Source organism: Pristiophorus japonicus, chromosome 15 (genome assembly GCF_044704955.1).
Source record: "Pristiophorus japonicus isolate sPriJap1 chromosome 15, sPriJap1.hap1, whole genome shotgun sequence".
NCBI lineage: Eukaryota > Metazoa > Chordata > Chondrichthyes > Pristiophoridae > Pristiophorus > Pristiophorus japonicus.
In genome coordinates, this window is record NC_091991.1 from 6,261,188 (window position 1) to 6,283,802 (window position 22,615).

The 22,615-nt window shown below is 47.1% G+C and overlaps 1 protein-coding gene across 2 annotated transcripts in view; it reads left to right on the forward strand.

Moving 5' to 3' along the window:
• zdhhc17 (zinc finger DHHC-type palmitoyltransferase 17) overlaps positions 1 to 22,615 on the forward strand; it is a 104,998-nt gene that overhangs the window by 71,781 nt on the left and 10,602 nt on the right. For both annotated transcript variants that reach the window (XM_070900105.1, XM_070900106.1), the window contains 7 exons: positions 2,997 to 3,061; positions 6,116 to 6,278; positions 8,857 to 8,982; positions 11,441 to 11,583; positions 14,500 to 14,600; positions 15,656 to 15,780; positions 21,878 to 21,940. In XM_070900105.1, coding sequence (XP_070756206.1) covers positions 2,997 to 3,061; positions 6,116 to 6,278; positions 8,857 to 8,982; positions 11,441 to 11,583; positions 14,500 to 14,600; positions 15,656 to 15,780; positions 21,878 to 21,940 — 786 coding nt within the window. The remainder of the gene's footprint in view (positions 1 to 2,996; positions 3,062 to 6,115; positions 6,279 to 8,856; positions 8,983 to 11,440; positions 11,584 to 14,499; positions 14,601 to 15,655; positions 15,781 to 21,877; positions 21,941 to 22,615) is intronic.

A 22,615-nucleotide genomic window follows, 5' to 3' on the forward strand; every position in this document is an offset into this window, starting at 1 on the left:
TGATCTGGAGTAGTTTCGATTGCCTGGATGGGGCGGAGAGGAATTTTCCCAGATTTTTTCTCCCTAAATTGGCCTGGGTTTTTATCTGTTTTTTGCCTCTCCCAGGAGATCACATGACTGCGGTTGGGGTGGAGTTAGGGTATAAGGGGTGTCGCAGTTGTGGTGAGGCAGATTGGTTGGACTGGGTGCTCTTTACCTTTCCGTCATTGTTCATAGGCTTATATATACCCTTCAGGGCTGCTGACCGAGGGCTGTGTGGCTCTTTGTCGGCCGGTACGGACACGATGGGCCGGAATGGCCTCTTTCTGCGCTGTAAATTTCTATGTTTAAGTAGATTGTTATGCAACTTTAAAAAAAATAACTCTTAAGTTTGCAAAGTCCTTAGCTACTTGTGATCCATCGGGGAAAGCTTAAGGTCTTTCACACCGTGCTTTGTGGGCCAAATACTTAGAGTCTCCGGTGTAGGGTTGCCAACCCCCACGTATTGGCTGGACTCTACCGGAATCGGCATCGATCTCCCGGTGACTATTGAAAGCAATCCGGGAGATTTTAATCGGAGATTGCAAGAAAATAAACAAATATAATGGCTTGGTATTGTGAATGGGTTGAACAGTGCAATTAATGACATTACATCATGTTGCGGGGGGAGAAAAATCTCCCGCAATAGCGTCAGTCAAGAGTTAGCAACCCTTCTCTGGTGCTGTCTGCCAAACACCTACATGATGCCATAAAATAACCAGCTTGATCTCTCTGGTGAAGCAGACGAGCAGTGCTATGTCCCAAGTTGTAAAGTTCCATCTCTTTTCTGCACAATGACATGCCATTCGAAACCAAGCTCAAAAAAGATACAAAGACATTGAAGCTAGAAAGGGAAGAAGATAATTTTTAAACCAATCAAAATTAGAGAGGATAAAACCCCTGGTCTGGATGGATTGCACCACGCATATTAAAAGAAGTTAAGGAAGAGAACATCGAGGCATTATTAAATATGCATAAAAATTCATTCAAAAAGGAAACACTGCCAGACAGCTAATGTGATCACGGTATTTTAAAAGGTTAGCCCACTCTCGATGGTAGGAAAAATAATGGAATCTTCATGAAAGGTACAACAGAAAAACAACTAGAAACCGAAAATATAATCGAGCAGTCAGCATGGTTTCAAAAGGGAAGATCACGCTTGTCCAACCTTCCTGAATTCTTCGAAGAAGCAACAGCAAGTGTAGATAAGGGTAATGTAGTAGATGTAATATAAAAAGAAAGAAAGACTTGCATTTATATAGCGTCTTTCACAACCACTGGACGTCTCAAAGCGCTTTACAACCAATGAAGTACTTTTGGAGTGTAGTCACTGTTGTAATGTAGGAAACGCGGCAGCCAATTTGCGCACAGCAAGACTCAGGCGAGAGTGCTACATGGACTTTCAAAAGGTCTTCGATAAGGTGCAGCATACTGGATACCTAACTACGGTCGGAGTATGTGGAGTCAGGGAAAAGTTGCAGAATGGATAGTAAGTTGGCTACACAACAGGAAAGAGCGGGTAGGGGTTACTCAGACAGATGGATGGTGGGAATTAGTGTTCCAAAAGGATCATTGCTGGGCCCACTGTTCACAATTTACATAACGTGGGAATCGGATGTACAATTTTAAAATTTGCGGATGACACCAAATTGGAGGGTGTATTTAATACTGCGAAGGACTGTGACAAAATACAGGAACACATCAATAAACTTACAGAATCGGCGTGTAATTGATAAGATAGATAACTAGAAGATGTTACATTTTGGTAGGAAGAATAAAAGGAGGCCACATATTCCTTGGAAAATAAGACTGAATGGGGTAGCGGAGCAATGGGATCGTCGGGGTACAGATCCACAAATCGCTGAAAGCAGCGATGCGGGTTAATCAGGTTAAATAAACAAAGCACTGAGGTTCATTTCTAGAGGAATAGAATTGAAATGCAGAGAAATTAGGTGAAACTTGTATCGAATCTTGGTTAGACTGCTCTGAGAAACTCTGGCCTGTTTCTACAGGTGCTGCCAATTTTGCTGTTGGCTCAACCCCGAATTTATGCTTGAAACGGCACGAAGGGAAACCAGATTACTCGCGAGGACCTATGTTCCCACTGATCAAGCATGGTCAGTGCTTCAATGCTGGGGATGTTGGCCTGGTCGAGGACACTAACATTGGTGCGTCTGTCCTCCCAGGGGATTTGTAGGATCTTGCAGAGACATCGTTGGTGGTATTTCTCTAGCGACTTGAGGTGTCTGCTGTACATGGTCCATGTCTCTGAGCCATACAGGAGGGCGGGTATTACTACAGCCCTGTAGACCATGAGCTTGGTGACAGATTTGAGGGCCAATGATTATAGGGGCCGCGTACCATAAAGAGAATTAGAGGGAACATCATCATCATAGGCAGTCCCTCGGAATCGAGGAAGACTTGTTTCCACTCTTAAAATGAGTCCTTAGGTGGCTGAACAGTCCAATATGAGAACCACAGTCCCTTTCGCAGGCGGGACAGAGATAGTCATTGAGGGAAGGGGTGGGTGGGACAGGTTTGCCGCACGCTCCTTCCGCTGCCTGCGCTTGATTTCTGCGTGCAGTCAGCGACGAGACTCGAGGTGCTCAGCGCCCTCCCGGATGTACTTCCTCCACTTAGGGCGGTCTTTGGCCAGGGACTCCCAGGTGTCGATGGGGATTTGCTGCAATATAAATTTGCTGTGCGGCTGCACATGTGTGTTATTTTTACCAGCAGCAACAGCTGGGGAAAGGCCTGCACGGGACCTCTGGATTGGTGCGCATCCGGGAACATTGGTGGGGACTCGTCCGAACTGAAAAACCCTTCCCACTTACCCCTATTTGGCGGAAGTCTGATTTTGAGTCTGTTCAGGGGAAATTGTAGTTGCTGAAATGAGTGAGCAGTTAGCAGCAACAAAAGGCTAATCAATGTGCAGCGATTTATCCTTTTCAAATATTTCTTCTGACCATTTGTTTCAGGACGTAGATACGATGGACCAGAATGGAATGACGCCATTGATGTGGGCTGCTTATAGAACGCACAGGTTAGAGCGGTTTCAACACTTAAGCGACCTGCCATTTACTGACTAAATGGCTACTCGAATGTTCCACTAAATGTTCTGATGATCTGGAATGCGCTGCCTGAAAGGGCGGTGAAAACAGATTCAATCGTAACTTCTAAAAGAGAATTGGGATATGCATTTGAAAAGGAAACATTTGAAGAGCTATGGGGAAAGAACTAAGGAGGGAATGGGACTAATTGGATCGCTCTTTCAAAGAGCCGGCACAGGAACAATGGGCTGAATGTCCTCCTTTTGAGCTGTGCGATTCTCCGAAGTCTAACTTTGAAGAGGGAAAGAATTTTCCTTCATCCACCAATGTTGTGTCCAGCTGGTGCCTCTTCTAAGGGCATTGGTTCTCCACTGGGGCATGTGGCACTGGCACAGGACAGGGGCCACCTGGTACTCTGTCCAAGTGGCTATTCTCCGTCCGTGAACCAGTGCTGGCAAGCTATTCAGCCATGAGGTGTGGGAGGGGGGACCCGAGCCCGATCTTATCCTCACCCGATGCCCATTTATGCATGTTTCCAACGGGATTCACTGCACGAGAATGGGGAGCGGTAACTCAGCCCTGTTTTCTTCCTCTCTGACACCAGTTGTAGTTCCTCGGCTGACCACTATGGCTGAGGTCAGCTATCTCGGCATTGCCTGGAGGTCAAACCTCGTCCTGGTCTGTGTGGTTCAGGTACTCACTGCTTTAACCAGCACAACCATCGTTCAGTTTCATTTTAACCGTTCTATTTTTGTCTCTTCTCACACGTGATGTGCATTTCTCTTCTGTCTACACTTCCCTTCCATTCCCTCCTGCCTAACCAAACCAAAAAAAGGTAATTATTACATAGAATTTATATTGTTTCAACAATCTATGCTATATCTTTACATACGAATTCGGAGCAAGAGTGGGCCATACGGCCCCTCGAGCCTGCTCCGCCATTCAGTAAGATCGTGGCTGATCTTCGCCCTCAACTCCACTTTCCTGCCCGATCCCCATGATTCCCTGGGTCCAAAGGTCCATTGATCTCGGCCTTGAACAGACTCAATGACTGAGCATCCACAGCCTTCTGGGATAGAGAATTTACAAACTGGATTTTAATGTTGCAATAACACTGAACCTTCTAACTATACAGCAGTGCGACTGCATGCATTGTTATATTTAACATTCTTCTGTGTAACCACATCTTCAAAAATGCTTCAAATTCGCACCTCAGAGTGTTATATTAGTTACATTTAGCATTATCCAACTTGCATAGAATTTACAGCACAGGAACAGGCCATTCTGCCCGGCTCCTCTCTGCTGGTGTTTATGCTCCACACGACCCTCCTCCTACCCTATTTCATCTCACCCTATCCGCCTATTCCTTTCTCCCTCATGCAATTATCTAGCTCCCCTGCTTCTCCTTGGCGGAACAGGTTCGAGGGGCTGAATGGCCTTCTCCTGTTCCTATGCCAGTTTGGAGCGAGTTGGGAGATGCACTGTTTCCAAGCTCTGTTCTTTGCTGTTCTCAGTGTATCCCTCCGAGGGGCAAAGGCCATATCAACACCAGTGCCTTGCAAGGCCAGGATAGAGGCTGGGGATGGTGTGACATGAATCACCTCCTGGCCTCCCCGTGTGTCTCCTCCATCTCCAAGGCTCTCGCCACCATTTGCCTGGATGGGTAACGACACTGAAGAAGCTCAACAGCTTCCAGGACAGATCATTGCCCATGCCACTAGACTTGACACTCACCCCCTCCACCACTGTCACACAGTACGTGGTCTACAATGTGCACCTCCCAGCCACTCGACCTTTACATAAGAACATAAGAAATAGGAGCAGGAGTCCGCCATATGACCCCTCGAGCCTGCTCTGCCATTCAATAAGATCATGGCTGATCACTGACCTCAACTCCACGTTCCTGCCCGATCTCCATATCCCTTGATTCCCCTAAACTCCAAAAATGTATCAATCTCAGCCTGGAATACATTCAGAGACTTGGCATGCACAGCCCTCTGGGGCAGATTCACAACACTCTGAGTGAAGGAATTCCTCTCATCTCTGTCTTAAATGGCCGACCCCTTATCCTGAAACTGTGACCCCTCGTTCAAGACACTCCAGCCACGGGAAACAACCTCTCTGCATCTACTCTGTCAATCCTCTTCAGAATCTTGTATGTTTCAATGAGATCACCTCGCATTCTTCTAAACTGCAGTGAGTATAGGCCCATTCTACACAATCTCTCTTCATAAGACAGCCCTCTCATCCAGGAATCAATCCAGTGAAGGTATAGCCTTCCTCTGATAAGGAGACCAAAACTGTGCGCAGTACTGCAGGTGTGGCCTCACCAAGGCCCTGTACAATTGCATCACGACTTCCCTTGAGAAATATCAGCACGGACGTCATTGGGACGCCCTCACCTCCAAGATCTCCGCCATCCTGACTGGGGTTTATATCGCCCTTCCTTCATCAATGCTGGATCAATATCCTGGAGTTCTCTGCTCATCGCCATCGTGGCAACACCATCATCACACGGACTGCAGCAGGTCAGGAGCAGCGCCATCGCCACCTACCCGGGGCAAGTAGGAATGGGCAATAAATGCCAGCCTTGCCAGCGACGCCCGCCGACTGAATCCTTTTTGTTGTAAATCTGTCCTCCTTACTCACCCCTTCCCAGATAAACCCACCTTTTAGTCTTTCTGTTTCTTGTATGTAGCTGAACATTGTAAAGTAATGACCTGTACTTATAATATCTATAATTTCTCCTTAAAATATCTAAAATTTCCAAAGTTATTCAGCATTCCTTGAAATGGAGAATATTTTGCAATCATCAATTGTGTGAAATGATGTCCTGTTGTCCTTTATTTTCAAATATTTTACACCATCAGTAAGTTTTTACAAGGCTTTTCGTAATCAATGAAGGCAAGATTAGAACGGTCTTCAAAACCTTGCTGAAAAATCGTGGATTTGTACTTTTTAGAGACTGATTGGCCTTGTTCCGATTGGCTGGAGCTGACAGCCGGCCCGTTTGAACCAGCAACATTATCGTTGTTTCTGCATTTCAGTGTGGATCCCACAAGACTGCTGCTCACGTTTAATGTGTCGGTGAATCTTGGGGACAAGTACCACAAGAATACAGCGTTACACTGGGCAGTGCTGGCAGGAAACACCACGGTGATCAGTCTGCTTCTCGAGGCCGGGGCTAATGTAGATGCTCAAAATATCAAGGTATGCATTTAAATTTTTTTTTATTCAATTCAGGTACAGCGTCGGGACCGAGGCCGCTCCGGATTCTGTTTCCGGACTTCGGAACGTCTTTCTGACATCCGGGAACGCCCGAGCCCAGGTTTGTGTATTTCCGGACTTCGGAACGTCTTCCTGACGTTCCGGAGTCCGGAAACGTCTGGGCCAAGCAGCGGATTGGCCCAGGCGCCTCCAGCGTCGATGGTGAATGCAGCACGAGCAGAACACTCCCAATAGTTCAAAGAGACACATCAAAATACAGAAAGTAAAGCAGACGGAGAATGGGAGCGTGCTCACAATACTTGGGGAGGGGTGTGTGGCCGAGCGGCGGGAGGGTGTGTGGGGGCGGCCCGCAGCGAGGTCAGTGGTGGCCCTCCGAGGCGGGGGAGAGGGCGACGGCGGCCCAAGGTGGGGGTCCGGATTCCGGAACATTTTCCGGATTCCGGAGGACCCCGCCACAGATTGTCCCAGTGTCCGGATTCCGGAACTCCAGATTCTCGACGCTGTACCTGTATATAGAATGAGAACAGTTTGCAATTTAGGTAGCGGGTATTTCTCCAGAAAATTTTTCACATGGAAATTGACTAATTTCACTAACTGACCTAACCCAACAAAACTTTATGATGCCCTAGTATTTTCTATTGCAATGGAACGTGCCTTTTTAAAAATCTGCAGTGCCCGTAAGAAAGACGTGCATTTAAATAGCGCCTTTCAGGATCTCAGGATGTCCCAAAACTCTTTACAGCGAATTAAGTTCTTTTGAAATGTAGTCACTGTTGTAACGTAGAATAGGATATGCAGCAAATTTGCGCACAGCAAGCTCCCACAAACAGCAATGTGATTAATGACAAGATGATCTGTTTTGCTGATGTTGGTTGAAGGATAAATATTGGCCACTGGGGAGAACTCCCCTGCTCTTCTTCGAAATAGTGCCACGGGATCTTTTACGTCCGCCTGAGATAGCAGGCGGGGCCTCGGTTTAACGTCTCATCCGATAGATCGCGTCTCCGACAGAAGGGTTGTATTCCCTAGAATTAATAAGGCTAAGGGGTGATCTGATCGAAGTTTTCAAGATATTAATCTTGACCTCAGGCCAGCGCTGACCTCTCGCCCACCTCGGGCCGCTGCTGATAGGGTAGATCGAGAGAAACTGTTCCCGCTGGTTGGGGAGTCTAGGACGAGGGGGCATAGTCTCAAAATTTGAGCCAGACCTTTCAGGAGTGAAATTAGGAAACACTTCTACACACAGAGGGTGGGAGCAGTTTGGAAAACTCTTCCGCAAAAGGCGATTGATGCTAGATCAATTAATTTAAAATCGGAGATTGATAGCTTTTTGTTGACCCAAGTTATTGAAGGATATGGGGCAAAGGCGGGGAAATGGAATTAGGTCACAAATTAACCATGATCTCATTGAATGGTGGATCAGGCTCGAGGGGCTGAATGGCCTATTCCTGTTCCAACATGCAACATTCCTTCAGCACTGCACTGGAGCGCCAGGCTAGACATTGAGTCAAGAGTTCGTGGGTTTAAGTCCCACTCCAGAAACGTGAGCACAGAGGCCAGAGCCACGGCTAACATTGCTAGTGTGCTAAATGTGGGTCTAAACCAACAAAAGAGAAGTCTTGTTGCGGGGGTGGGGTATCTTATTGGCCTGCCTGCAGCTTCCTGCTCTTTGAGTGCCTGTTGTTTCGTGACTTGCTCCCTCCCACGCTCTGAGTTCACTGCCCAGAAGTCCGCTTTCCCTCTTGCAGTCTCTCTGCGTAGCTAGTGCAAGCGTTGCAGGAGACACACGGGAGGAAGAATGAGGCGGGGGAGATTCAGAAGCAGAAGGAAAGGAGAAATTGTAAAGAGGGGAGTTGCAGAAAGTAGGAGAGGAAAAATAGACCAGTGAAGAAAGGGGGAGAAACAGAAAGGAAGAAGTTGCATTTCTATAGCGCCTTTCACGGACTCAAAGCACTTTACAGCCAATGAAGTACTTTTTTGAAGTGTAGTCACTCGTAATGCAGGAAACGCGGCAGCCAATTTGCGCGCAGCAAGATCCCACAAACGGCAATAGGCTAATGACCAGATAAGCTGTTTTCGTGATTTCGGTTGAGGGGATAAATATTGGTCCCATGACAACAGGAGAAACTCCCCGCTCTTCCAATGGTGGCCACATTTATTTGTTTTGTCTTGTAACACTGCTGTGAAGTGGCTTGGGATGTTTTACTACGTTAATGTATCTATATAAATAAAAGTTGTGGCCGTGGGTTCTTTTACATTCACCTAAGAGCGCTGACGGGACCTCGGTTTAATGTCTCATCCGAAAGGCGGTTAAGGGGAGAGAAATGAAATGTTGCTTTTTGGAGACGTACTGGTACGAGTATCCTGAGCGAGAATGCTGCTGGTGACTGAGTTATTTTGGGTTAAAACATTAGCAATCCACGATTTAAAGAGGACTCTACATCCGTATGATGGATTAACATCAGTTCGCAGTTTGGTCGACAACTTCAAGGGAATCCATTTTACAAGTAAGTGATGGGAAACTCCAGTATTTGCCACTCTACATTTTCTGTTTTTACAGGGTGAAACGCCGTTGGATCTTGCTAAACAGAGGAAAAATGTTTGGATGGTTAACCATTTACAAGAAGCAAGGCAAGCAAAAGGCTTTGACAGTCCTTCCTTCCTAAAGAGGCTGAAGGCAGACAAGGTGAGCGGGAAGATAGGATTTGTATTTCGATAGCACCATTCACAAACTCAGAACGTCCCAAAGCGCTTTATAGCCAATGAAGTACTTTTTGAAATATGGTCACTGTTGTACAGGTGGAGTGTCCGAAATTTAGAGGAAACACATCTTCACACGATCGTTAATTTAAAAAACCTCTTGATCATCTAGGGTACAATATGGAGTAACTTTGATCTGTCTCTGGTAGGGCCTTGTGCCGAGGCCGCTTTGGATTCCATGTATATCCGGATTTCAGAACATCTTTCCGACGTCCCGAATCCGGAAATGCCTGGGCCCAGGATCTGGGATTTCCGGATTTCGGGACGCCTTTTCCGACCCCTTGGTGTAGGAGCCTGATTTCCTGTTGACTTTCAGTGCATCACCACCTGACTTTGACTTTCAGCTGGGCATGGTGACTGCTTGCTAACAAATGGCATGTTTACTTGCTGGATATGGGTTCTGCACTTCCTGGTTCCTGCAGCTTTTGTTCACTCGGGTGAGGTCGTGTCGCCTCGGGTCTGGTGAAGTCAGCTCTCTTCGGCGTCATGGGGCTTTGCGATCCAATCGCAGCTCCCGATTTGCGCGGTTTCATTTGGGGGCAGGCAGGGGCTGGCTGGTTTGGGGAGCTGCAGTGTGCGTGTCCGGTTTTCGGATGGCTGTTTTGGGGAGTACCATTTGCAGAGTTTGGCCAGGGCATTGCACCGGCGGTTTTCGGCAGATCACCGGTGAGCAAGGCTGGAGGTGCCGTGGTCACTGTGCTTTGGAGTTTTGGCGCGCTCGTGTTCTAGCCGAGGGAAGACGCCCGGCGGGACCCGCGTTGTGGACCCAGGAGCAGCGGATGTGAAGCCTTGGCAGAAGAGACGGGTTGGAGTTTTTATTTTATTCATTTCTCTGAGTTTTCGATTTTTAGATTTTCCCTGGGCCCAGCTCGCAGTAAGCGGTTTGGCAGGGTGTCCGGATTCCGCAACATTTACCGGATTCCGGACGATCCCACCACGGATCGGTCTGGATTCCGGAACTCCGGATTTTGGATGCTCAATCTGTAATATGGGAAAAGTGGTTGATGTGATAATAACGAGATCTATTTTTTATTTTTAATTTGTTTTGAGATGTGGGTGTCGCTGGCAAGGCCAACATTTATTGAGAAGGTGGTGGTGATCAGTTGCCTTGAACCGCTGTAATCCTTGTGGTGAAGATACTCGCACAGTGCTGTTAGGGAGGTTTGGTTGAGGGATAAATATTGTCCCCAGGACACCCTGCTCTTGTAAGAACATAAGAACTAGGAACAGGAGTCGGCCATTTGGCCCCTCGAGCCTGCTCCGCCATTTAAGAAGGTCATGGCTGATCTGATCATGGACTCAGCTCCACTTCCCTGCCTGCTCCCCATAACCCTTATCGCTCAAAAATCTGTCTATCTCCGCCTTAAATATATTCAATGACCCAGCCTCCACAGTGCTCTGGGGCAGAGAATTCCACAGATTTACAACCCTCAGAAGAAATTTCTCCTCATCTTAGTTTTAAATGGGCGGCCCCTTATTCTGAGACTATGCCCCATAGTTTGTTTCCCCAATTAATGGAAATATCCTCTCTGCATCCACCTTGTCGAGCCCCTTAATTATCTTGTATGTTTCAATAAGATCACCTCTCATTCTTCTGAACTCCAATGTGTAGAGGCCCAACCTACTCAACCTATCTTCATAAGTCTCATCTCCAGAATCAACCTTCTCTGAACAGCCTCCAATACGAGTATATCCTTCCTTAAATACGGAGACCAAAACTGCATGCAGTACTCCAGGTGTGGCCTCACCAATACCCTGTACAGTTGTAGCAGGACTTCTCTGCTTTTTATACTCCATCCCCCTTGTAAATAGTGCCATGGGATCTTTTACGTCCACCTGAGAGAGCAGACGGGGCCTCGGTTTAACATCTCATCCGAAAGCCAGCACCTCCGACCAGTGCAGTGCTGAGGGAGTGCTGCACTGAGTGTCAGCCCTGATTTTTGTGCTCAAGTTCCTGGAGTGGGACTTGAACCCACAACCTTCTGACCCAGAGGCGAGAGTGCTACCAACTGAGCCACGGCTGACACTCTCAAACATTAAAAAAAATGTTGGTGTGACCAAGAAATGTCTAAAAGTTTTATTTACACCATGCAGTGACACTATTAGCCTTCTGGTTAGTTAATATCTGTCACAAGGGAAACTCTGCAGTTTTGTAAACGGGATAGTTTGCTGGTCAGACTGCAATATTTTAATTGGCGTATACTGCAGTAGGAAGGACGATGCAATTCTTCCGATTAAATTGAACAATCTTGAAATATGGTGCGTATTTGCTAACGAACACTTTTAGCAGGAGACTTGTTGGATGCATATTCACCTGTTCATTGCTGTACCAAAAATAAATAACAGCTTTTGGCTTTACTGAGTTTGTATTTTTTTTAAACCAGGAATTTCGTCAGAAGGTAATGCTGGGAACTCCATTCTTAGTGATCTGGTTGATGGGATTCATAGCCGATCTTGATATTGACTCCTGGCTAATAAAGGGGCTAATGTACAGTGGAGTCTGGGCAATGGTGCAGTTCCTTTCAAAGTAAGTGATTTAAGCGAATCTTGGCAACTGTGTTGTCTTATTATTTGTCCTTCTGTCCACCCCACAATCCCCTCTGCATTTCTCAGCAACCATAGTGCTATTCTTGAGCTCTATATGACGTCATCTCTACTCCTTGATTTGATTGTAATCCTGGCCAGGTTTGGGTTGTCGTTGCGTGTAGAATTCCCCAGGAAGAGGCAGTAAGTTATATTTCAAAGGCAAAAAACTGCGGATGCTGGAATTCTGAAATAAAAACAGGAAATGCTATAAATTTCAGCAGGTCGGACAGCATCTGTGGAGAGAGAAACAGAGTTAACGTTTCAGTTCGATGACTTTTCATCATATTTCAAGCTCAGTACGTGCCGTGTGATACATTTCCCCACTGACCCATCATTTCGCACCCATATCCCAAGGGAGACACTGCTCAGCAATGTTCCCTGCAAGCCGGGCTTTGTTCTGCATGGCCTGTTTCTTTTTGTATGCGGTTGTTTTAAATTTCTGGGTGTTGTGGAGACATCTTCCTTTCTCCCGAGCGTACCCACTGAAATAGAGGAACGACGCCCGATTGATGACCGACTCCAGAGATCGGTTCGAAACGATCTTTATTCCAGCATATGCAAGGGAAGCTCTCAGTCTTAGCAGCCTAAGACAGGATCGTCCAAAAACACAAAGGCTCCACACACTGTTATACAGGTTTTGAGGCATGGTGGACTCGTGAGCACTGGACCACTGATTGGAGTGACAGTGATTTGCTAACTCTAATTAGACTGGCTGCTGGGTGGTCTTCAATTTCTTCATCTTCTCTCGCATATGGAACTGATCTCAACCTTTTGGAATGTGTTTTGACCTTACTCTGACCTTTTCAGCCTGTTCTGCATTCTTTAAAAGATAAACATACAAGCCTGTTCTATGTGTTCCCTCAAAATCTTGAATATCTAAAGTTTCTATTTTATGTCATGCGGCCATTTTCTATCATTTACAAGCGAGTTTTACAAACAATCTTCCCCCTTACACCGGGCGTGCGAGGGGAAGCCAGTGAGCAGTCTGCGTGGAACCTTTCCCATTGCTGCATGGCCGTGCAGCTCAGAGGGAGCATTGCTGCACACCTACTCCTTGCAGGCAGTGGTGTAAACAGCGATAATCTGCTGCTAATTATGTGGCCAAAATAAAATATGTCCGAGGGACTTGTGGTGATAGTGCATCATCGGGGGTTCATCTTGGAAACTGTGTGTGGTTGTGGTTACTGAGAAACATAGAAAGTAGGTGCAGGAGTAGGCCATTCAGCCCTTCGAGCCTGCACCACCATTCAATATGATCACGGCTGATCATGCAACTTCAGTACCCCATTCCTGCTTTCTCTCCATACCCCTTGATCCCTTTAGCTGTAAGGGCCACATCTAACTCCCCTTTGAATATATCTAACGGAACTGGCTTCTGTGGTAGAGAATTCCACGGGTTCACAATTCTCTGAGTGAAGAAGTTTCTCCTAATCTCGGTCCTAAATGGAGGTGATATTCACCGGCTCGAGTCAGTCCAAAGATGAGCCGCATATCTGATCCCCAGAGGCAAGTCTGGGGGAACACTGGAGAAACTGGGGCCTTTCCAGCTTCCAGGGTGAGATACAGTGTCAGCCAGGTGATCTTACAAAGCTATCCAGGATAGTTAAAGGAATAGAATCACAGAAAAATTACGACACGGAAGGAGGCTATTCAGCCCATTGTGTCTTTGCTGGTCGAAAAAGAGCTACCCAGCCTAATCCCACTTTCCAGCTCTTGGTCTGTAGCCCTGTAGGTTACGGCACTTTAAGTGCACATCCAAGTACTTGTTAAATGCGATGAGGGTTTCTGCCTCTACCACCCTTTCAGGCAGAGAGTTCCAGACCTCCACCCCCTCTGGGTGAACATTTTTTCCTCCTCTCCCCTCTAATCCTTTCACCAACAGCTTTAAATCTTGCCCCCTGGTTGCTGACCCCTCTGCCAAGGGAAATAGGTCCGTTCTATCCACACTCTCTCGGCCCCTCCTAATTTTATACACCTCAATAAGGTCTCCCCTCAGCCTCCTCGGTTCCAAAGAGAACAACCCCAGCCTATCCAACCTTTCCTCATATCTAAAGTTCTCCAGTCAAGGCAACATCTCCTCTGTACCCTCTCCAGTGCAATCACATCTTTCCTGTAATGTGGTGACCAGAACTGCACGCAGTACTCCAGCTGTGGCCTAACTAGCATGGCAAAGGTAAATTCAGAATATTTGAAGTTAAATTATGGGAGTGGGACAAGAGGTCACAGGTTAAAAGCCAGTAAGACATGAATTTATTTTGCCATCGCCAATTTTCCCTGTGAACTGTTCTGTGCAGCCTGTTTCTTTTAAATCTCTGCGTGCGCGTGGTATTTACAATGTAAAAACGCTGAGCAGCCTTTTTTTAAACATTCGTTTCTAGAATGTGGCCATTGCTAGCAATGCCGGCATTTACTGCCCAGCCCTAATTTCCATTGAGAAGGTGGTGGTGAGCCACCATCTCAGAGGGCAGTTAAGAGTCAACCACATTGCTGTGGGTCTGGAGTCACGTATAGCCAGACCAGGTAAGGGCATCAGATTTCCTTCCCTGAAGGGCATGAGTGAACCAGAGGGGTTTGTACGACAATCTGGTAGTTTCATGGTCACCATGAACTGAATTTAAATTCCCGTGTTGCCGTGGTCGGATTTGAACTGGTGTCTCCGGATCATTAGTCCAGGTCCCTGGATTACTGGTCCAGTGACATAACCACTATGCTACCATTCCCTGTGCGGGACCTTTCAGATTACTGCACAGCTTAACAGGAATATTGGCCATCACCATAACACACATTGCTCTGGAGATGATAATAGTGATAACAGAAAGAGCATCGCGGACTGTATTGATATTATTGTTTCTTGCAGATCGTTCTTCGATCACTCCATGCACAGTGCACTGCCGCTTGGAATCTACCTGGCCACCAAATTCTGGATGTATGCGACATGGTTCTTCTGGCTGTGGACTGATATCCTTTCAAATGCCTGTTTGATCATTCCTTTCTCGTGGATTTTTGTGACTTGATGAAAGGCCTGTGGGGGAAGGGAGGGTCGGTGAATGCTTACGGTGCCAATTTGGGAGGTGTCTTTACCCAGCTGTATCTGGTCCAGTATTCTGGTCCGGTGTCCTGACCAGTTGGAAGTGAGTGATAAAGATGTGTGATTTTGCCCTGGCCACACTGACCACTGACCGTGCCCCCCCCCCCTCACCACTCCAATTATCTGCTTCCACTTTCTGCACACACACACCTAACTTGGCAGAGAAGAACATAAGAAATAGGAGTTGGCCATTTGGCCCCTTGAGCCTGCTCCGCCATTTAATAAGATCATGGCTGATCTGATCATGGTCTCAGCTCCACTTCCCTGCCCGCTCCCCATAACCCTTTATTTCCTTTTCGCTCATCTTATTCCCTTATCTGTCTATCTCCGCTTTAAATATATTCAGTGACCCAGCCTCCACAGCTCTCTGTGGCAGAGAATTCCACAAATTTACAACCCTCTGAGAGAAGAAATTTCTCCTCATCTAAATGGGCGGCCCCATATTCTGAGACTGTCCCCTAATTTTAGTTTCCCCTCTGAGTGGAAATATCCTCTCTGCATCCATCTTGTCGAGCCTCCTCATTATCTTGTATGTTTCAATAAGATCACCTCTCATTCTTCTGAACTCCAATGAGTATAGGCCCAACCTACTCAACCTATCTTCATAAATCAACCCCCTTATCTCTGGAATCAACCTAGTGAACCTCTGAACAGCCTCCAATGCAAGTATATCCTTCCTTAAATATGGAGGCCAAAACTGTATGTAATATTCCAGGTGTGGCCTCACCAATGGGAGTTCCCTATTTTTGTTTATTTATGTGGGATGTTGAGATCAATGAGTTCGCCACAAGAGGCTAGGGACGTATTGTACTCATGGGAATCCAGAATTATGGAGCTAGCTGTTCCAACCCTTTACTGTGATGGAAAGTAAGCAGAAATTCAGTCTTTGGCCTCTCAGTCTTGAATTCCTTAACACTGAAAAAACATCTGCCTGTTCTGTCAGTCCACGTCCCATTTCTGGTCAATAGTGTGGGACTCTTCTACAACTTTGGTAAGTCGTGGAAATCGGACCCAGGGGTAATCAAGGCCACAGAGGAGCAGAAGAAGAAGGTAAGCGGGAGATCGGGGTTTGCAATGCCCAAACCTGTAGACCCAACTATTAGGATCCATGGAAGGGCTGTCACAGTCAGCACTGGGTTACAGTAAAGGTTCCCCATTGGGTCCCCACCAGTCAGGCAGTCAAATAATGTGCGTGGGCGAAGAAAAAAAGACTTGCATTTATATAGCGCCTTTCACAACCACCGGTCTTCCCAAAGAGCTTGACGGCCAATGAAGTACTTTTAAAGTGTACTCACTGTTGCAATGTGGGAAATGCGGCAGCCAATTTGCGCACAGCAAGCTCCCACAAACAGCAATGCGATAATGACCGGATGAACTTTTTTTTTTGTGATGTTGATTGAGGGATAAATATTAGCCAGGACACTGGGGAGAACTCCCCTGCTCTTCTTCGAAATCGTGCCGTTGGGATCTTTTACATCCACTTGAGAGAGCAGAAGGGGCCTTGGTTTAACGTCTCATCCGAAAGAAGGCACCTCCGACAGTGCAGTCAAGGCCATAGAATGTCAGTTACTGTAATTCACATCCTGTTAGAGAGGGCATGGATTCACCTTGGCAAAGAAGCAAGTTCCACCTTATATAAGAAACTTTATATTTCGTGTCGAGTTACAGTAATGTCAGTACTGCATCTGGCTCACTCCCTCTGTGTTTGCAGCAAGTTGTAATTTAAGTCCCAGAGGTTGGCAGAGACCCTTTATTGCTTCTGTTTCCATTATTATTTTTACAGATGCTTTAATTGCTTTAGCTTTAATTGCTTTAGCTTACTTAAAACCTATCAAGCCAACCTTGCAAATACCACAAGTATTTAAGCGCACTTGCAACCTCACTCTGTTTCTGCAGTTAGATTATTATTTTTATTGATTGTAATTAAAGGGACCGCTGTGCAACTTCATCTTATTGATTGGCTTTCACCTTAACACAAGGACATCCTGCTCTGTGTTGTTCATATTTTGTTTACCATTGTTCAGACATGAGATGGATGTGGCAACAATATCCTTGGTTGACTTGTGAAGCTGCTCAGTTTATATAAAGGGGTTAATCCGTGAGGTGACAACTCCGAGCTGGCAGAATATTTTTTTTAAAACATCATTGTTTTCAGTCTATGAGTAATTGGAAATATGCCGTGTGGTGAGTGTTGTGATCTCGGGAGGGAGTAGGGGACTTTGGACCTGTGGTTCCCACAGGGGGTTTTCCTCGCCTCGTGTCTGGGTCTGTTGTACACTCATTGAGTGAGATTGATCGCTGTGATTGGTGAACAATTCAAGAGTCAGCCGTGACTCAGTGGGCAGCACCCTCACCTCGGAGTCAGAAGATCGTGGGTTCAAGTCTCACTCCAGAGACTTGAGCACAGAAATCTAGGCTGACACTCCCAGTGCAGTGCTGAGGGAGTTGCTGCACTGTCGGAGGTGCCGTCTTCCTGAAGGGATGTTAAACCGAGACCATTTCTGCTCTCTCGGGTTCCAATGCACTCTTCAAAGAAGAGTAGGGCAGTTCTCCCCGTTGTCCTGCCCAATATTTATCCCTCCACCAACGCCAAAAACAGATGATCTGGTCACTTTCACATTGCTGATTGTGGGAGCTTGCTGTGCGCAAATTGGCTGTCGCATTTCCCTGCATTACAACAGTGACTACACTGGTCTTAAAGTGGCCTCAAGCACACTGGGACATGCTGAAGTTGGGAAAGGAGCTCTATATAAATGCAAGTTTTTTCTTTGATTCTATTATTGTTGCATTGTGCACGGTAGAAGACGAACTAGATGGACCCTGGATACTTTCTGTCCAGCTATACCTATGTCTGTTCAGTGCTGTTCTGATCCAGGGGACAGGAAGGAGAAGACGACAGTGTGGGAGGCGAAACCAGCACTGAATTTGATCATGGAGTCTGCGTCATTGCCCTGCTTAATTCGATCTGAAGTGCACCTGGGCCAATTGGCAGTTTGCGAGTCCACACAGGGCGGTTAACAAAACATGATTCAAATCGCCCCTCCCTATCTCTGTAATCTCCTCCAGCCCCACAACCCTCCCTATCTCTGTAATCTCCTCCAGCCCCACAACCCCCCGAGCTATCTGCGCTCCTCTAATTCTGTCCTCTTGAGCATCCCTGATTATAATCGCTCCACCATCGGTGGCCGTGCCTTCAGCTGCCTGGGCCCCAAGCTCTGGAACTCCCTCCTTAAACCTCTCCACCTCTCTACCTCTCTCTCCTCCTTCAAGGCGCTCCTTTAAACCAACCTCTTTGACCAAGTCCTGCCCTAATTTCTCATTATGTACCACGGTGTCAAATCCTTTTACTTCATAACACTCCTGTGAAGTGCCTTGGGACGTTTCACTGTTTAGGGCGCTATATAAATACAGGTTGTTGTTGCAAACTGAACAGGGTAATCAAAAGCTCCCCCCCCACCAAACCTGCTAACTTGATGAAGAGGATGTCCACATCACTGGCTGTAAATACCCATTGAGGCAGAGTATATTTCGTAGACTGCTCAATTAACCATTTGTTTCTGTCTGAACTGTTTAATTTTGATGATCTGTTGTTAAAATGTCTCACAGGTGTTTAGCGTAACTTGTTAGAGGCGATTGTTCTTAAAAATTGCGTGTGTATTTTTAAAAAAAATCTCTGTTTAACATTTTCCAAGTGTGTTAGTGCTGTGAAATTCTTCCTCCATCTCAATCCTAAATGGCTGACAGCTTATCCTGAGACTATAACCCCTTAGTTCTAGACTCTCCAGCCAAGGGAAGCTAGCTCTCAGCAGCTACCCTGTCAATCCGCCTCAGCATCTTGTATGTTTCAATGAGACCACCTCTCGTTCTCTTAAACTCAGAGTACAGGCCCAATCTACTCAATCTCTCCTCATAGGACAGTGTCAGCCGTGGCTCAGTGGGCAGCATACTCGCCTCTGAGTCAGTAGGTTGCGGGTTCAAGTCCCACTCCAGGAACTTGAGTACGAAAAATCCAAGCTGACACTCCCAGTGCAGTGTTGAGGGAGCGCTGCACTGTCGGAGGTGCTGTCCTTTGGATGAGACGTTAAACCAACGCCCCATCTGCGCTCTCAGGTGGACGTAAAAGATACCATGGCACTATTTCGAAGAAGAGGCGTGTGTTTATCCCTCAATCAACAGAACAAAAACAGATTATCTGGTCATTATCACATTGCGCTGTGTGGGAGCATGCTGTGTGCAAATTGGCTGCCGCGTTTCCTACATTACAACAGTGACTACACTCCAAAAAATACTTCATTGGCTGTGAAGCGCTTTGGGACGTCCGGTGAAAGGCACTATCTAAATGCAAGTCTTTCTTTCTCTCATCCCAGGGATCAGCTTCTGTTTAGTAATCCTTGACATGGTCTGTTGCCAGCAAGCGAGAGGCTGACTCGCCCTCTCTCTGGCTTCTTTCCTGAAACACAAATCTTTCTGATAAACCATAAGCTCCTTGTACGATTGATCTGCAGGCGTTCCATGGGGTCGGGAGATGTATAAAATTATAGGGGCCTAGATAGAGTGGATAGGAAGGAACTGTTTCCCTTAGCAGAGGGGTCAACAATCAGGGGGCATAGAGTTAAAGTAATTGGTAGGAGGTTTTGAGGGGAAATTTCTTCAGCCAGAGCATGGTGGGGGTCTGGAACTCACTGCCTAAAAGGGTAGAGGCAGAAACCCTCACCACATTTTAAAAGTGCTTGGATGTGCACTTGAAGTGCCGTAACCTGCAGGGCTACGGACCGAGAGCTGGAAAGTGGGATTAGGCTGGATAGCTCTTGGCCGGCGGGGACATGATGGGCCGAAATGACCTCCTGTGCTGTAAATTTCTACAGTTCTACGATTTCTTGGTGAAGTTTTTCATTCCCATGAGAATCAACAGCATAAAATTTACAGTGCAGGCCATTCACCCAACCGGTCCGTGTCGGTGTTTATGCTCCACACAAGCCTCCTTCCACCCTATTTCATCTCGCCCCATCAACATAACCGGTTCCCTTTTCACTTGTGTCTTTCTCGAGTGTGGAGGCCTTTCCTGTTCCATCTGCAGGTCTAATTACATCAGTTTATAAAAATTAGCACTTATTCAGTATAAGTTAGAGTTCGCTACAGCTAGAACTGAGGGCCTTCCTGTTACAATCTGAAGTCTCCTCCAACAGCAATCTTTTCACCTTGGGTATATAGTTCGATAAAATTGAGCACCTGCTCAAATGAAAAAATAAAATTTTAGCTCCTCCTGGTGGGTGCATCAGGCATTGTCTCGGTCAACAGCATCTATTGCACCTGCCTGTGAATATATTTTAGATTCATATCTCGACGGCAAAGTACAGTGTTTGGAAGCATTCCAATTTTTTGAGAGGGAGGAGAGATCTCGAGCCAAAACTGGCAGGAGAACCAGTGGTTATGATGATGACCATTGCAGGACAGCATTGAGGTTCACAAGGAAACTGAGGTCCAGATCTTGTCTCTGACACAGCTGAGTCAGGATAGCAGGGAAAATACCTTTTGTTTTATATATATTTTTTAAACTCGTCCCTTCCTATCTCTCTAACCTCCACCAGCCCCACAATCCTCTGCGTTCCTCCAAATCTGACCTCTTGTGCAGCCCCCATTTCTTTCGCCCCACTATTGGTGGCCGTGCCTTCAGCCGTCTAGGCCCAATACTACTCTTTTAAAGACGCTGCTTAATTGAAACTTACCTCTTTGACCAAGCTTTTGGTCACCTGTCCCAATGTCTCCTGTTTTGGCTCAGTGTCAGTTTTTGTCTGCCCTCCTGTGAAGCGTCTTGGGACATTTTACTGCGTTAAAAGACACTATGGGCCCAAGTTTCCACACGCGCCTAGAACGGCGCAGTCCCGACCTGGACGCCCGTTTTTTGCGCCACAAAGTGCGCCTAAAAAAATCCTCGGTATTCTCCACCTCCCTGCAGGTTCTCTGGCCCTCGGCGCAGCGCAGCACGAGCTGTGGGGGGGCGGAGCCAGGTCCCTGCGCTGAAAACAGTGCCGGGACCTCTGCACATGCACGCTACAGTGAGCACGCAAGTGCAGTAGCTCCAGGCTCCGAACTGTGTGGGAGGGGCCCGAAGCACGCAACCCCTAGCCCTGGCCGAATGGCCTCACTGGGGCTGCGTGAATAAGGCTCCTCCCACGGCCAGCTCCAGCTCACTCTTCCCCCCCCCCCCCCCCCCGACCCGACCAGACCCGACACCCGCGCCCCCCCCCTGGACTGGACCCGACCCGACCTGACTCAACTCCCGCTCCCCCCCGCCTCCGGACTGGATCCGACCTGACCTGACCTCCCCTGACCCGACCTGACCTCCCCCTCCCTCCTCCCCCCCCCCCCCCTCTCCCTCCCCCCCTCTCCCTCCCCCCCTCTCCCTCCCCCCCCCCCTCCCTCCCTCCATCCCCCCCCCCCCTCCCTCTCCCTCCCTCCCTCCCGACCCGACCCAACGCCACCTACCTGTAAATCTGGTGCTGGGGACGGGCCCTGCCCGAAGTCTTGGGCCGGCCCGTTCAGCCTTCGGTCCCGAAAGACCTGCTTGAAGCAATTTCACACAAGTCGGAAGATGGTTTATTTAATCTTTTCTTTGCTTATAAATGTTTATTCAGGTTGGATTTATTTGTATAAGTATAAATAAGGATTGATTGTAGAATTTAATGACTTCCCTTCACCCCCCCCCCCCCCCCCCACCTCGTACTGGACGCCTAATTTGTAACCTGCGCCTGATTTTTTAATGTGTAGAACAGGTTTTTTCAGTTCTACAAAAATCTTCACTGGCGCCATTCTCAGTTAGTTTGGAGTACGTTTTCACTGTGGAAACTTTGAAATCAGGCGTCAGTGGCCGGACACGCCCCCATTTGAAGAAAAAATTCTGTTCCAAAGTGGAACTGTTCTACCTGACTAGAACTGCAGAAAAAAAAATGTGGAGAATTGCGAATTCGAAGATAGTCCATTCTCCACCAGTTGCTCCAAAAAATCAGGCGCGTATCATGTGGAAACTTGGGCCCGAAATAACTGCAAGTTATTGTTTGACTGGTTCAGCAAAAGGAATATATGTTATCGTATTCAAGCTTTGTGCAAGATGTTACTGATTTCTGCTGTTTCTTTTCTTGTATCACAGACGATAGTGGAACTTGCTGAATCCGGGCACTTGGATCTCAGCATATTCTGCAGTACTTGTTTGGTAAGATATGACCATGTGGGTTTTCTTAAGAATCTGGTTTCATTCTTCAAATGCCTTTCCCCATCCTTGTCTGCAGTAATTCCTGGGAATTTACACATAGCTAGGCCAGTATTTTACACCACTTGAAACACATCTAGCCGCTGTATCAGTACACTTGTGAAATCTAAATAACTAAATAATAACGCTGCTGTGAACCCATTCAGTATTTTTTTTTAATTTTGTGTTCATTTCTGGCATCTTAAAAAGGAAATCAGTTGCGTATTGAATTAGTTTATTCTTCAAATTTGGGCATTTGGTCCTTGATAAAATTATATATTATAACGAGAATAAGAACTGATCCTGAGCGGATCAGACATTGCTATTTTGGGCTCCGCTCCCTCACTCGTGTCCTGTTCCAAATTGTCGCTTCCCTCTCCGAGGACGCTGGTGCTGCTGTTCCCAACGCCTGGCCTGTATTACTTCTTCCCCAAGGCACACGGATTGGAGCGCAGGGTCCCAGAAAAAATCAGCAGCATCTCATCTGCAGTTTGTGAGACAAGTGTACACCCAGTAGGTGTCAGCCTTTGCTCAGTGGGCAGCACTCTCGCCTCTGAGTCAGAAGGTTGTGGATTCAAGTCCCACTCCAGGGACTGGAGCACGAAAATCTAGGCTGACACTCCCAGTGCAGTGCTGAGG